A 15,446-nucleotide genomic window follows, 5' to 3' on the forward strand; every position below is an offset into this window, starting at 1 on the left:
CCCCCCCCTCCCCTCCTCACAATATATTTACTTGCAGGGGCCCTTAAACGCACGCCAGATAAACAAATACGATTAAACCAATACTAAAATATTGTATTTTTTCCCGAACTTGACTGGATAATACACATATATATTATATACGAACATTATATAACAATTAAGAAACGTACACGTGTAAAATATTCTTCTATTTATTAGGACAAATTGATTATTCGAATGTTATCGTTTTTGATCATTATCGATCACAACCAATGATTTACTCATATATTTTAAATTCAAGATCGGCTTTAGCTATGATAATAAGCTATTTTGAAAATGGTACTTCGTCTGTTGGTATGCGATGACTACTACCCGTGAATGGTTACGGAGGGTATTTGCGAATTCGTTGTCCGCTTTAAAATAATGCTACCATTTGATGTCAACCTGTGGGTGTGTGATACCTTCCTCTGTGCGAGCCTAACCCAATGCGGTGTGTCCGACTAACACATTAAATATTCCGAATGTGTTCCGATTTAATAAATGAATATAGTTTAATAAGTGAACACGTTTAAATGATAAATTGAACAAAATTTTCACTCGGACTTAATCAAAAATATCTTTCCTTTGTAAGGAAATATGTGATCAGGATAATCTACTAATAAAAGGTTTGAATCAGAATAAGATAAATTCATGAAATTATTGTATTTTCACTGATGACACCGTGGGTCAAAATCTAAGTTACATACAAACATTAATAAATCAATATAATTTGACAACTAAAACACATTGAAACGATAAAATCAACTAAATTGTCTAACTTAATCTTAATACGAAATGACATTCTTTTTTAAGGAGATAATTTCATCCTGGCAGTCCTAATAAAAATAAGAAAATATACAAACATACGTGAGCGAAGCTAATAAAAGCGTGTTACAAATGCTCTGAGAGTCTATGACAGTGCGCCTAACCAAGGATAATGCAAGTATTTAAATAATTGCAGAAGTGTTCATATCGGAAAATATATGAATTCCATAGATATTTTACCTATTATTTATGAGTTATATGCATGTTACACGTGAGTAGATATGTATTCCAGTAGGCAAACGTATTACACAACCAGAAATGCTAAATATTATTCATATATTTATCACTAATGCTTGCGTTAGTTGAAATAAATTTTGAAGTACAGGAAGGCACGTGTTAAATACTATTTATTGGTATATCATACTAAATACTCAAATAATTACTAACTAAGCTTTTATATTATTATTTAAAATTTACATATCTATGTAATGAACGTATCAAATTTACAAATGTAAAAACATCTACGTTAGCGACGTTAATGCTATTACATAAATTTGATTATTCATTATTGAAGCAATAATCACCTTATAAAATTGATAAGAAGTAAAATTCTTCCTCATTTAAATATTCACAAAACACAATAAAATGCAACCTACATAAATACCTATTTAGTAAGAATATAACTGAATCAATTTAAAAAACAATCATTTATATTTATATTAAAATAGACAATTCAAATGCCGCGATCTAATTTCATACTAAACAGATCTTATTACAGGCTCATTAAATAATTATAAATAAAAGGTAAAAACTCTAACACGCAAAAACATAAAAAATATAGAGTCATTTGAGCCTTCCCTTTTTACTCATCTAGCATACCTATGTTAAAAAAGTCTAATAGTTAACTTCCAGCACTAATAGCACAAACGCCTTAGGTATTTATTACGATAGAGTATCATGCTCTTAATCATCAACAGATGCCCATATTTGTTCCCACAGCAGGGAGAGGGGCTCTACAAGAGTTTAGGACATAATCCACCACGCTGGCCAAGTGCTACTCGGCATAATATATCAAATATAGAACTTTTAGTCCTTGGACATGCCTATTCCCTCACTATGTATAGCTTCATTGTTTCGTTGTTTGGAGCTTCGAATAAACTTTTTTATCATAATTGTAAGTAAAAATATAGAAATATTAAAAATAAACAATTTTCATTCACTCTCCTCGGAATCGTTCTAAAAATAATAAAAAAAAATTGAAACAGAAACGAATAAGACGAAATATTATTCATTTAATAATTGTATTTATTAATAAACTAGCTTCCCGTTTGCGGCTTTGCCCACATAGTTGTAGGAACAATTTCCTCGCATGTTCCCTTTCCCCTAGGATTTCCGGGATAAAACTTACATATGTTACTCCTGGTTCTAAGCTACCTCTGCACATATTTTCAGCCAAATCGGTTAATCCGTTATTAAGTTATAAACATTGTAACTAACACCACTTTCTTTTATATATGTATAAACTCGCTTTCCGCCCGCGGCTTCGGGCGAGGATTTCGGTTATATCGCTTTCATCTCCCTATTTCAACTCCTTCTACCCTTTTTTTCGCGATAAAAATTATTCTATGTCCTTTCCCAAGTTCAGTTCTACCTTCATACCAAATTAGAAAAAAATTGGTTCAGTTGTTAAGTCGTGAAAGCGTAACAGACAGACGGACAGACAGAGTTATTTTCGCATTTATAATATTAGTAGGGATTTTAAATAAGGACAAAAATGCAGTCATGAAAAAGATAAGATATAATGTTATTTTATAAGAGTTTATGCAGTTTTTTTTTCGGTTCATGTTTGTATAAAAGTCATACATATATTTTATGAAGTTTATTAAACAACAAATTAAATTAATTTTTTATTTTTATTTATTTTTTTTTAAATATTAATCTTCCCGATATTCTTGCTTTTAGAACTCACGTGTTTCAAAAAAATATATGTTGTATAAAATATAATACATGCATTATATTTTTTACATAACAACATATTGTGATAATATTATTGTAATAAATTATAGTTTCGAAACGTGGTAGAAAGTGAATATCCAGTTTACAACAGTCTCGAGGAAATAAACATGAGTGAAAGTTGAGTCATTCATAGAAGTCGCGCTATCGGTAAATATTAGTAACACTATAACACTTTCGCTTTTATTGCGAATTTTATATAATTATAAAGCATTTGAACGCTATAAAACTAAAAATTAAACGAAAAAAAAAATTATTCTCATTTAATAATAACAATAAAAACAAAAAACTACAAACCGTTCTATAGATTGCGTTTCCCCACTGGCTTATTTTATATTTCTCAAAAGTTTCAGCAACTTTTCTGTTCCTTTTTTCCAAACTCATTTTTGAAAAAAGAATTAATTAAACGTTAAATAAAATGAACTTTCCCGCCAAAAGACGCGAGCCTTCGTGTTTACAAACACAGACTATTATAAAATGTTGCCGAACTGTAATCGCGGCAGCGCGAACGCTTTATTGAATAACACTAATCGACTGCTGTTTGACAGTTCATTTCTCTCCCACTGCCGACAATGTTCTTGAAGTAGGTTTTATAGTACCCTAGTTAATCAATAAATAACCTTAGACTATAATTGAAAACGCGTTTTACTTGACTGCCTCAATAGTCTTTAGGACAAGTCCCATATTATTTGGATATATTAAACCATGGTACCAAATACCTAAAATATGACAGAGGTAACCTGCCTATCTACTTAATAGTTAATATTATAACTTCTATATTTTAGCATTAACGTTTCCAAGCAAAACCTACTGGACCGATTTAAAAAATTCTTTCACTATTGGAAAGCTGTAATTTCACTGCGTGACATAGGCTATATATATGTACAACGGGCGAACTATTCTAGTCTATATATTTCAATGAATTTTAAATAAATTTAATGCTAAGGGTACTAAGCAAGTTACCCAAAAGTAAATAGGTACCTACTAGCAACTACACATTTTTTGTACAACTTGCGTACATCTCACAGTTTACACCCTCTGACACAAATGAGTGTCATGAATCACTAACCAATGAAGTTCATCGACCCATTCTAGGTAGGAAATGACCGCAAAACTTTTTATAATTGCTATTTATGTCAAAACAATATGAAAAATCGACGATTGATGAAAGAAAGGAAGAAATATATATGTATCTATATATATATGTATTTTTTTTTTTGTTAATTTACGTAACATTTCTCTCTCCTTTTCTTGTAATTAATTAAAGTTTATCTTTGATTTGTATTGAATAATAATATTAAAAGGATTAGTATTTAATATGAGTTACTTAAAATTCATTTTTGTTCTAAATCAGGACAATAACTTATCTTTTTTATCGAATTCTATATAATCGATTTTCCTTAGAAACGTCACCATAGCTGCTTTAGTTTAAGAGATATAATCGAATTTGATTAAGATTTATTGTTGTTGAATAAAAAAAAATATTTTTAAAAGGACCCCGTGGTAAAACAGTTTTCCCGTGTAATTAATTTACGAGCCAGTATAGCTTTTTAGACTAAATAAACAAAGGCTGACATAACAATAATTTTACTTTTAACACACTTTTATTAGCATTACTTGAATGTTTGCATATTCGTTAGTAACATATTACTTTAGACTCATTTCTGACCCAGCATAAAGGGACAGATTTAATACAAACTTTGTATATGGATTGGTAGCAATACAATAATTTACGTTTTTACTCTTATTTTTTTTTTACTCTTTTTCCTTGCATATAATCTCTACAAGTGAGATAATTCAGTTGATTCTTTAATTTAAATATGTTTTTTGAGTTTTAGAAACAATTATTATTATATTAAATTACGATAATTGCATTTGACACTGTATTCAAGTATATTGCACTTAACATTTAAACAAATATCAGGAAATAATACAGGAAAACAATACAATTGGGATTATAGTAATAAATAAGTTTAAATAGTATTAATAGAACAAAAAGCTGCTCAAAGACGTGTATTGCAGCAAAATCTGAAAATATTTATAATATTATAAATGCGAAAGTTTGTAAGGATGTGTGTGTGTTTGTTGCTCTTTCACGCAAAAACTACTGAACCGATTGCAATGAAATTTGGTACGTAGACAGCTGGACAACTGGAATAACATATAGGCAACTTTTTATTCCAATATTCCTACGGGATACGGACTTACGCGGGTGAAACGCGCATTTGTTTGGTGTCTAGAGATAATCTGGAGGCTAGAGAGTGATATGGGCTACTTTTTGCCGCAGAAACTATACTATTATCCTAGCTGTGGTGAAACATGTCACTCCCATGGGAATATTCATTGATCAAGCGGGTGATCCCGCAGGCGATAAGAAAATGATATTATAAATGTGATATTGTGTTTGCTTGTTTGTTTGTTCATCTCTTATTATGTTACAATGGAAAATTTTAAGTAATGGTATGATTTTTGTGTCTGGAGATAAAAAGGAGGCTGGGGAATGCTAATTTTAACCACAGTGAAAGACCTAATTTCCATTAGAATTTCATTGGAGTACATGAACAAAGCCACATGTTAAAACCTAGTATTGTAAGATCACATGGATACATATAAAAAATACATGATATCTTAACAATTTATTATATCACATATTATTGCTGTACGCTATAAATGTAGATAAGAGCTTATAAATTATATCTGATAAAATATAAATGATAATGAATATTAACTTGCAATATTGTGAGTATAAAAATTATGTGAATGTTGTAATATTAACCATTTTATTAAAATTTCACATACAAACTTATTCCGCTAGGCTTATTTCTTATGCTTTATCAACACCAAGAAGAACCAGGCCCAGACACTAGTGAGTTTGTCCCATTTTTGTAATGAAAACTATTGAGTACATTGTTATGTAATAGTGAAAATATTTTACTAGCATTCCAAGCATGGGCAAAAAAACTTTTATGCCATGTAATACATGGTTACACCTTTTAGGGATTGATTTTTGAAAAAACAGTAAAATGTAGGTTACTTGCATCTGGGTCTACTGCTACTTTACTACTACCTCCTAGTACCTCCTGGCTCCTACTATCTCTTACCTCTCTACATTGGTCATAAAATATTTTCATATATTTATCTCACAACATTTTATGGAGTAACCAGTCAGGATGAATAAATTTTAGCTAAACATTGTCTATCTTTTAGAATGCAGAATTATGAGTAAATAAAATCGCAATTTAAGATATAATATATTAAGTATGTTTCTCTGGCACAGTAATAGTCTTTTAGAAACCCCAACCCCTCCCTATCCCTTACTGGAGACAATTATATTCATGTGCGAGATAAATACTTGAACATCGAAATCCCAATTATTTCTATGAAGAACCGGTTATACGAATACTTCTAACAAACATTACTTACTGCTTTTAGCTTCTTCCTGGGTCTCGAGGGTCCGTCCATTGCTTTTACTTATTCAATTTTATAAACTTTAATTGTTAACTATTATCGTACGTTTAAAATAATCTCCGATAACTCTTATAAATTGTATTACTATAATCGTTCAGCTATCGATTAAAAACTAAAACAGATCAATGATAAATGGTCGGCTAGTAGTCATTAGACCTTGATTTAAATATCTCAACGCTATTAAACGCTAAATTGTAGCTTTATAGGTACTGTTGAACTATACAGCTTTGACCATTTGCCCAGTGTTCTAATTTAAAATTACAAACAACTTATTACAACATTATTTCATTTATTAATTTACTTTATTACTTTACGTCGATATTGACACTGTGCTGTCAAAATAGCAGCAAAGGCCACAGAATCACAGCTAGACCACAGATTGAGGACTAGTTACTAGCTAGACAAGTAAACAGAGATCGGGAGTTACCAATATTTAAGAAGAAAAAAAATTATTGGCAGAGTCCATCTCTATTGGGACTAGAATAAAGAAATAGAAGAAGATAATCTCTTTGACGTAAGAAAGAAAATACGATAAAATATCGATTAAGGTTTTATATGTATAAACTAAACGGCAATTGGATATAAATTTGATCACGCATCCAATTAATGACCGTACCACATACTGTACCCAATCGCTGCTTAATTTTAAAATTTTTAAAGTTTTACAGAAATACATTATCTCCAAAACATTTATAAACGTTTAAAATATTTACTTTTTTGAAGGGAAAGTGGGTTAACAGTTTTAAACTCGTGAAAGCACATCATGGCTAGTGCCTATGTAGTACCTGCTACAGAGTGCCTGCAGGAAAGTTTATACTATCGCGAGACACTTGTAAAATTTCGGGAAAATCATTATAGAATTAACCGAATAGTATTCTAAGTAGCAGCACAGAATAAAAAGTACAAGTAGATGGAAGAAACCAATATTGTTATACTGCATAGATAAATAGGTAGTAGTAGCTGCGCCCCGGGGTTTCACCCGCGTAAGTCCGTATCCCGTAGGAATATCAAATTAATCATATCTTGTGATAGAGTAAACCGATTTCGATGAAACAAAAACTAAGTTATACCTCAAGTTACGTATAATTTTTGTATATAAACATTGTCTGCATTTAATTCGTAGATTTTACGTGATGTGCGCACAAACAAACAGACAAACAGACAAAAATTTCAAAAATGATGGAAAAGGGTTCTGTTATCTTTTCACACACTGGCTATTTTTTTTCAATTTTTTCAATGTACAAAAATGACTTTTCTACAGATTTATTATATGTATAGATATCTATGGTCCACAGCATATTCTTCTACCTCTGTTATAATTTACTGACCACTTTTTATTGTTGTTTGTCTATGAAAGTTTCTATATTATTGTCTATTGAAAGTTAATGTTTCGTGTTGTTACAATTTACAAAATAAAAAATTAACTCTTAATTTATTTAATAGAAAAATATGATTATAAAATAAGTATAACAAATAATAAATAAATACTACAATTAAACGCTAGTAGACTTAAGAAGTCCAATATTTTCGTTTGTGAAGGTTAATCTGTACAGCTATCAACATAACACCAGTCCTGGAAACCTCATCCCCAAAAATGCCAGCAGTTACTTCCACAACTGCTGAAGAACAAAATGAGGCGGAACAAAAAATGTGGAATGCTCTCAAGCGATACATTATACGTGAAAGACAGAGAAAAAAAGAAGGTAATTTTATGTCAAGATATTTCAAAACGCAGTAATTCGGATTGTTTAAAGCAGCAGTCGTTTACAGTGGTTATGGGAAGTATATTTAAAATTACAAAATGCATGTTTACTTCAATTTTGGTAGTTACAACCATAATAAGTAAACACAAATGAATCACAAAAATAATGTAAGGATCATCTAAAAATATTGAGCAGTAAAATAACTAAAGTAATATAATGAGTAGATAACAATGAGGTGTATAATGAGGTATACTTCCTAAAAAACTTGTGACAAATCTTATTAAAATTCTCCAAGCCTTTATCATGTTAAACACATAGAATTTATGTTCTGTTTTGCAGTCACAATATTCACAATAATCACAATAACATATTCTAATCCTTTAATCATAGTATAGTCATTACAAGTATAAATACTCTTATTGTGAATTTTATCATATAGAATATGAGGCTGAGGTGGAAGAAGAAAGATTACGCAAAGAACGTGAAGCCAGGGAAAGGCAGGATGTTATGACTTTGGGTGAGATTAATTTTCAACACTATACAATATTTACAGAACAACGCTTAAGCCACTGACAACCGAAACACAGTTTCCAACTAGTTCGGTAGTCAGTGGGTCTTATAAAAGATGTATTTTATTTTATGTCAGTAAAAATGGTTTCTATCTTATTTTTTTATTTTTAAAAAGTTATTGATTTTAGGATATCTGATGTAATTCTATATTTAAAGGATTATATAATGTAGATGTTAAGGTACCTAAGTCTGTTATTGATATGGCTGATCTAACTTTACAAGCTTTTTTACCACATTTTTTCTTCCATGTACATACATATAAAAATCAACAAATACTGCCAATGTCACATTTATTTTAGAAATTTTTGTTATGTTAGTGGAGTTTTGCTTCATTAAATTTCAATTATTGACCAATTTTAACAAAAGGAGAAGGTTCTCAATTTGACTGTAATGTTTTTCTTGTGTTTGTTGTAACTTACTAGATGAACTAATTTTTCTGATTCTTTTTTTATTTTAAAGTTGATTTTTTTTTATGTAGGTCTGGCCGTTTGAAGTTAGTTTAGTTTTTTGTTCAAAATAATAATGTATTTTCAGAGGAAACAAAAGAGCAGATAGAACAATTAGAGCAAAAGCTGAAACAGTTGGAAAAAGAGAAACAACAACTGTTCATGCAATTGAAAAGGGTGTTAAATGAAGATGAGGTTAGAAAGAGACAGCAACAAAAGGAGGCTAAGTGAGTAAAAGAGATGTAATGTGTTTTACATTTTAATTATTTTTCATTGTATGTTTTAGGAAAATATAGGTTAGGTTAGTATAGGCTACTTTAGGTACCTTCATATGTTATCATGTTTGCAAGTTGTGCAATAAACAAACAATTATTTTAATTCAACATAAGATTTCTTATTAAAATGATTATTATGAATGCTATGTATTTAGTCTATATACAATATTTTTATAAATTGTGAAAATATTTAGTTAACAAGAAGTTAAAAGCAAAAAAAGCCACTAGCTAGCTTTATTAGTTTAATGAAATATCTAATGGCTAGTTAAATTGTGTGGTATTACATATTTGCAATACGCAACATTTATCTTATGAATTGTTTTTTTTTTTATTATTTCAGTGAAATGCAACCAATGAAAATGCCTCTAGGTAATATACAAATGCCAATGTTTCCGATGCCATCATCGCAGCAGGGTCAAGGGGAACCCCCTCCGAGCCAGGGACGCCCCTCACATCTTAATTCACATAATATGCTTAATAAGGTATTCATGTATATGCCATACCGATGCATTAACAAAATTTAGTGTTTGCGTATTTTTTTATTGAGGAAAGTAATTTGAGTATTAGTCCAAAATAGATAAAGTAATGTAATGCTAAGGGAATAATAATAAAGAAAAAGAGTCATGCAACTCACTTAAATAGTTGTGATCTAAAATATTTTGTGAAAGTTGAGGTCAATCAACAATGGCTATTTTATTTAATTATAAATCAAAAGAAAAGTGTCTTATGTGTCAAAAATATAAGAATACTTTTAATAAGAGAAAAACTATTCAGTTTGATCTGTGATCAATTCTCTTGTTTAGCATAGCAAGTAAACATTAAAAGTAAAAAACCTAAAAATTAGGTTTTAATATATTTGAATACTCTGAATATCTGAAATGAATACTCTAATATTTTGACCGTATTATGTTTTAAAACAGATTATATAATATAATTAACTTGCAGTGCAAAGGTCTACTAATAATTCTTTACATGGATGCTTCAGGTATTGTCCAACAGTATCAATGTCATGCCTTGTGATGGAACTGTATTACATAGATATGATGTCGCTTTAAATGTGTTTATTTTGTATATTTGTTTTGTTGTGCATCAATTTATGAAAACTATCGATTATTTGAACTTTATTTATTTCTGTTATACCTTGCGATGACCCTCCTATCGATGTTGTGGTAGATTACATATGGGGCTCAAGGTGTCATTTCTTTTTGTTCAAGAAAAACTACTCAAAGTACAAATTGTTTCCACAACAGCAAACTATTGTCCGTGCCCCTATACAGTCGGGGGTGAAGCGGCAAAGGAGCCCATCGCCGACATACGCTTTGTATGCACATCGGTTGCACCAACCGTCTATGAAACAGCATGCCGTGTATTCGGATCATAGTGAGTTTAATTTGTCTATGAAATTCGTTTGCAATAATTTGTATGTCATTGGCTGTTTGAGATTTGTTTTTTTTTTATTATGTGTACTTGTATTTTAATCTTTCAAACTATTTTGTCGCACATTAAATACCGAAATCTTATATATATTCCGTTTAAATGTTACACATTTCTTAAAGAGAAACTTGAAATCGGGTATCTATACAATTATGACACTGTCAACAAGCCAACTTTTTGTCAAAGCAAAGGCCTGATATACACGCAAAGGGGAACTAAAACAGCCTCTAAGCCATACCGATAGAGATTATTTTGATTTGATTTGTGAAATCTTTTACAGAAGTAGAGGATGGCCGAATGGGCCGACAAATGGCTCGAGCTGTACTCTGGAACAGTGAGTTTTGTCCGCTAGGTGTCGCTACTGTCGCTTGTGCACGCGTTTTCATTTTGTTCAACCTAATCCATCTAATAGCTATACCTTCATGATTGTACCTGTATATACTGTGTTGCGTTTCGTTTCTATCGGACTTCCACTTGCGATGCTGTTTTATATTTCTTTTTCGGATTTTTTTTTAGATATTTTCTTGTTTTCTTTTGTACTTTAGATTTCAGTTGTCCTTTCTTCCTTCCAGTAACAAAAATTATAGTAAAATAGCAAGACAACCTATTTAATTGCAATTAAATACTTTGAACTGTTTTGAATTATTCTTAGCTTCTACAAGTTGGTACCTAAAATAGTGTTGTTTTTTTTATATATATATTATATTTGAAATTCAATATGATTCTTGATGCCAATTTCATAACAGCTGTTACTTTAATCTCTTAGCGTCTTAAATTCTCTATTAGACTAGACGCTAGAGAGGAAACTTTTTGAATTAATATTAGTTCAAAACAATCTAAATTAAGTTCACTCAGCATCGCTTATGGAAGTTAAACATTCTTTCTTTCTCGACATGATTACCATACTAAAACACGACTAATCAACATGGTATCTTTCATTCCATCCATTTTTCCCTTATTATTTGCTTATCAACGCATTCAATGTGGTAGAATAGTTGTCTCGTTTAATAATTATAGCGTCTCTTACTAATAATCCTCATATTTTTGATGTAATGATAAAAATATGATTGAATAGATATAATTTTCAGTTAATTTCTCTATCTTATTTGTCAACCGCCTTAAAAAAGGAGAAGGTTATCACAACCGTATTGTTTTTTTTTGTGTTCGATTCCTCCATATCTTTTAACTGGGTGAACCAATTTTTATGTTTGTTGTTTTTTTATTTAAAAGCTGGTGCCTGCCATGTGGCGCCATTTAAATTGGGTTAGAAATACAAAATTATAAAATACAATTCATACAATTTTTTTATTTTGTAGTGAAATTGTTAAACTTAGATCTTGTAACATTCATCCAGATCTCAGATTTGAAAAGTAAATGTGTGTCATTTACTCAGCACTGAATTACAATGATATGATTACAAAGCTCATTTAATTTTACTTGGAATAAAAAACTTTCTTAAAAATACCATCTGCTTTGTTTGAAATAGTGTGGAGCAATCATAAATATACAACAATCAAAATGTCTTATAGTTTTAAAAATCTGAATAAATAAAGTTGAACAACTTTAAAAAATAAAAATACATATTGCTAAATATTTAACCAAAATGGAAACTCTTATTATACGAAAAGTAACTATAAAGTTTATAATAAAAGAATGTAAAATAGCTAACGTTAAAACAAGTTTTATCTTTCAGTTAATTATTTAAAATCAAATTTTTTAGTTTAATAGCATTGAAATGCTTTATAAATGAGAAATTTTGAAAGAATAGAAAAAATTTGAAATCTATAAAAAAATTCGATGTGTTCATAAATTCTGGTATATATACCGCCCAATTGTTAGCCTATCTATCTTCCTTCATAACATAACAAAACATTCACCGCACAAAAAAACGTCTAGAAACGTCGCAATACGCGTCGAACGTGAGCGCATCGTCAGGCGCGTACTACGCGATGCCGACGTCGGGCGTGGTGGGCGTGGTCGCGGAGCGGCCGCCGCCGCTGCTGTACGCGCACCACGCGCACACGCCGCACACGCCTCACACGCCGCACACGCCGCACACGCCGCACCACACCAACCTGATGTACGCGCCGGCGCCGCAGCCCCAGCTCTACTTGGATATGCTGAAGAACAGAGAGGGACAGCAGCACAATGAGCAGAAGAAGGAGTCGCAGGTCGGTCAATGTGTGGTAATATTGGGTGGTAACTACCTGCGCAAGATTCTGGTGGATGAGATGATTGATATTTGGTGTAGTATAGCGCTAATAGTTTATAGGTTTGTTTTGTCGCGAGTGCGTCGTTTGGAGTGAAGCACGAACATTCACTGAGAATTTGTAATATTGAAGTATTATTTTGCACTAACGCACTGAATTGAAACTTTATATATTTCACAAAATGTAAGTGAAACGTTAACTTTCTTTTGGCTCCGTAGGTAAATTGAATTTTTTCAAAAGTCGTTTTTCGTCGTTTTATTTCTGAATGCGTACTATACAAAATCAAAAGACGAAGTAAGCTACTTCGTACATTCAGCTGTACGTCGCCCCCCCCCCCCCCAATCCACTAAAAGCAATATTAACTGTATACTCACAGCTATTAGTGCTACGTGCACTATACAGTTATCATAATTCCGTGCTCCGCTAACCTTAATACTACCTACTATATATAGTTTTGGACCTTATCCTGATAGTCATAAGTGTTACATTAAATTTTCCTTCCAGGCACCACAAGTACTGATTGGTTTGAGCGAGGCTCACCATCCAGCGGTGAGCAGTGGCGTGGTGTACGCTCAGCCGCCGGCCTCGAGACACATCTCCATACATCCACCACAGCATAATAACATACAGGTATTAATTTATATTTGTTTTACAATGATTTTATTGACGTACTCGGTACTTTAAAGAACTACACTCATTATAGACCTACGGGTCGCGCTAAAAGGCCGTCAAAATGTCCCAGTGGCGTTGTATACGTATGTATTCAATATTTATTCAAATTTACACCTTACCTGGTGGTAATAAAGCCCAAAGTCTTGTACGCTCATATCGGAGAGTGCGGACGCGCCAAGTCTATTTATTGTACACGCACTTTACGAACACAAAGCGACAATTTTGGTTTAGAAATTGAAATGTAATTATTTATCAAAATGTGTAAAAACGTAATCTTTTCATCAAATTTTATTACAATCGATTGCATAGGCCTTAAGACAAGACAGTAGACAGAGTTACTTTCGCATTTATAATATTAGTAGGGATGGTTTTAAATACTTTACTTAGATATGAATAGTTTCATGGTTGAATTTGTATTTGCTTATCCATATGTCAGTATATCGCACCTCCTATATTGATAATTGGATAAGGTTGCGGTTGTTAAAAAGATGAAGCTGTATCCAATAACCAAAGAATTATTATTACCATTACTTTAATATTCAAGCTTCATATCAAAAATGTTGTTTAAATCGAGGCATTTCTGTACCAGTTTTTGAATAAACTATCTGCTAGTTATAGATAATCGTAGACACGATATAGTTGTTTAATATACAGAGTTTCTTGCCGGCTCGTCTCTGTAGAAACTGCTTTCCGAACCGGTGGTCAATGTTTAAACTGTGTAAAATGACGATTCAAAAGTGCTTTTAAAGGAAGTATAATTTATTATTGTTATATTAAATTATATATTTCCACTTGCAGACAGCGAAACCGGGTAGTATAACGCAAGGTTACCCAGTGCAACAGTCGAACCCCAATGTGCAGAACCCCAACATATACCCCAACAGACACCGTTATTAGCTAGTAATTCTGAAGCAACACGCAAATAAACAAATACCATAGAACTATTCGAAGAAAAACTAAAAAATAGTTCACATAATATCTTAGTATTGGAGTAAATGGTATATATAACCAGTGTTTGTTTGTGCAGTGTTGTGAGAATATGACGATGAAATAAACTATATTGTTTGTATAAGGAAAATGTTTTCGTTTCGAATTGTGTTGTTTTTGATCTATTCGTATCAGCATCGAACAAAATTACAGGTGCTATATATTTTTCAATTTTGTCGTGTAAATATGTATGCAGATTTCGAAATCCAGAATATTTTTTATTGTAAGTTATCTCTAGGCTATGTTATTTAAATCTTTTGTAATATAATTCCTTGACCCTGTTATTATTCTTAATCTCATACTTTAATGAAATACAAATGTATTGTAGGATATGTGTAAGCTTTTGTGAGCTCGCGGTGGCAGAAATATATTGTTTTATAGAAATTGAATTTTTTTTTACCTTCAAATACTGGGTGAGACGATAAAAACGCAAGAAATGAAAACCTCGCCAATATTTCTTTATATACCGCCAATATAGTGAATATAAACCATAAAAAATAAAAATTGAACTAAAAAGTGAAAAATAAAAATAGTTTAAAAAAACTAAAAAACACGCTTTTCAAGCACATCAAACTAAAAACTATAAAATAATTTTTAATATAAGCTGAAAACAATAATGAACGAAAAATACTAATATTGTTGTGAATAATTTTTTATATAAACTGAAAATAATAATGAATGAAAAATACTAGTATTGTTGTGAAAAAAGCGTGGGGCGCTTTGTGCCATATTTTTCGTGTATTGAGCAATGGGATGATGGGATAAACTTATCAAGTTATTGAACTGTCCCCGATTCTCATTTCTCACTAAACATGCAGATTTCATTCAAATTTCGTACACTTATCAAGAACCATCATTCATCCCATCATCCCATTGCTCAATACA

The 15,446-nt window shown here is 31.2% G+C and overlaps 2 protein-coding genes across 4 annotated transcripts in view; one reads left to right on the top strand and one right to left on the bottom strand.

The window, feature by feature from the left end:
- The window catches only part of LOC119831063 (bifunctional 3'-phosphoadenosine 5'-phosphosulfate synthase), a 21,983-nt gene extending 15,414 nt beyond the window's left edge, over positions 1–6,569 (bottom strand). The window contains exon 1 of one of the 2 annotated variants that reach the window (XM_038354301.1): positions 6,220–6,569. In XM_038354301.1, the coding sequence (XP_038210229.1) occupies positions 6,220–6,258 (39 nt within the window). In that variant the 5' untranslated portion in view covers positions 6,259–6,569. Of the gene's footprint in view, positions 1–3,093; positions 3,350–6,219 lie in introns of those variants that run through there. The other variant, XM_038354300.1, reaches the window with a different exon arrangement.
- A 1,053-nt stretch (positions 6,570–7,622) lies between these two features.
- Positions 7,623–14,945, top strand: LOC119831396 (putative uncharacterized protein DDB_G0291608). 2 transcript variants are annotated; one of them, XM_038354720.1, is made up of 9 exons: positions 7,623–7,967; positions 8,407–8,484; positions 9,072–9,210; positions 9,599–9,740; positions 10,473–10,638; positions 10,973–11,026; positions 12,589–12,863; positions 13,407–13,532; positions 14,373–14,945. In XM_038354720.1, exons 1-9 carry the CDS (start codon positions 7,859–7,861, stop codon positions 14,469–14,471), a joined length of 1,188 nt encoding a protein of 395 aa, XP_038210648.1. In that variant the 5' UTR covers positions 7,623–7,858; the 3' UTR covers positions 14,472–14,945. The 2 variants fall into 2 exon arrangements, with proteins under 2 accessions (XP_038210648.1, XP_038210649.1); XM_038354721.1 differs by having other exon boundaries at positions 7,624–7,967; positions 10,509–10,638.
- The last annotated feature ends 501 nt before the right edge of the window (positions 14,946–15,446 follow it).

This window comes from Zerene cesonia, chromosome 13 (assembly GCF_012273895.1).
Source record: "Zerene cesonia ecotype Mississippi chromosome 13, Zerene_cesonia_1.1, whole genome shotgun sequence".
NCBI lineage: Eukaryota > Metazoa > Arthropoda > Insecta > Lepidoptera > Pieridae > Zerene > Zerene cesonia.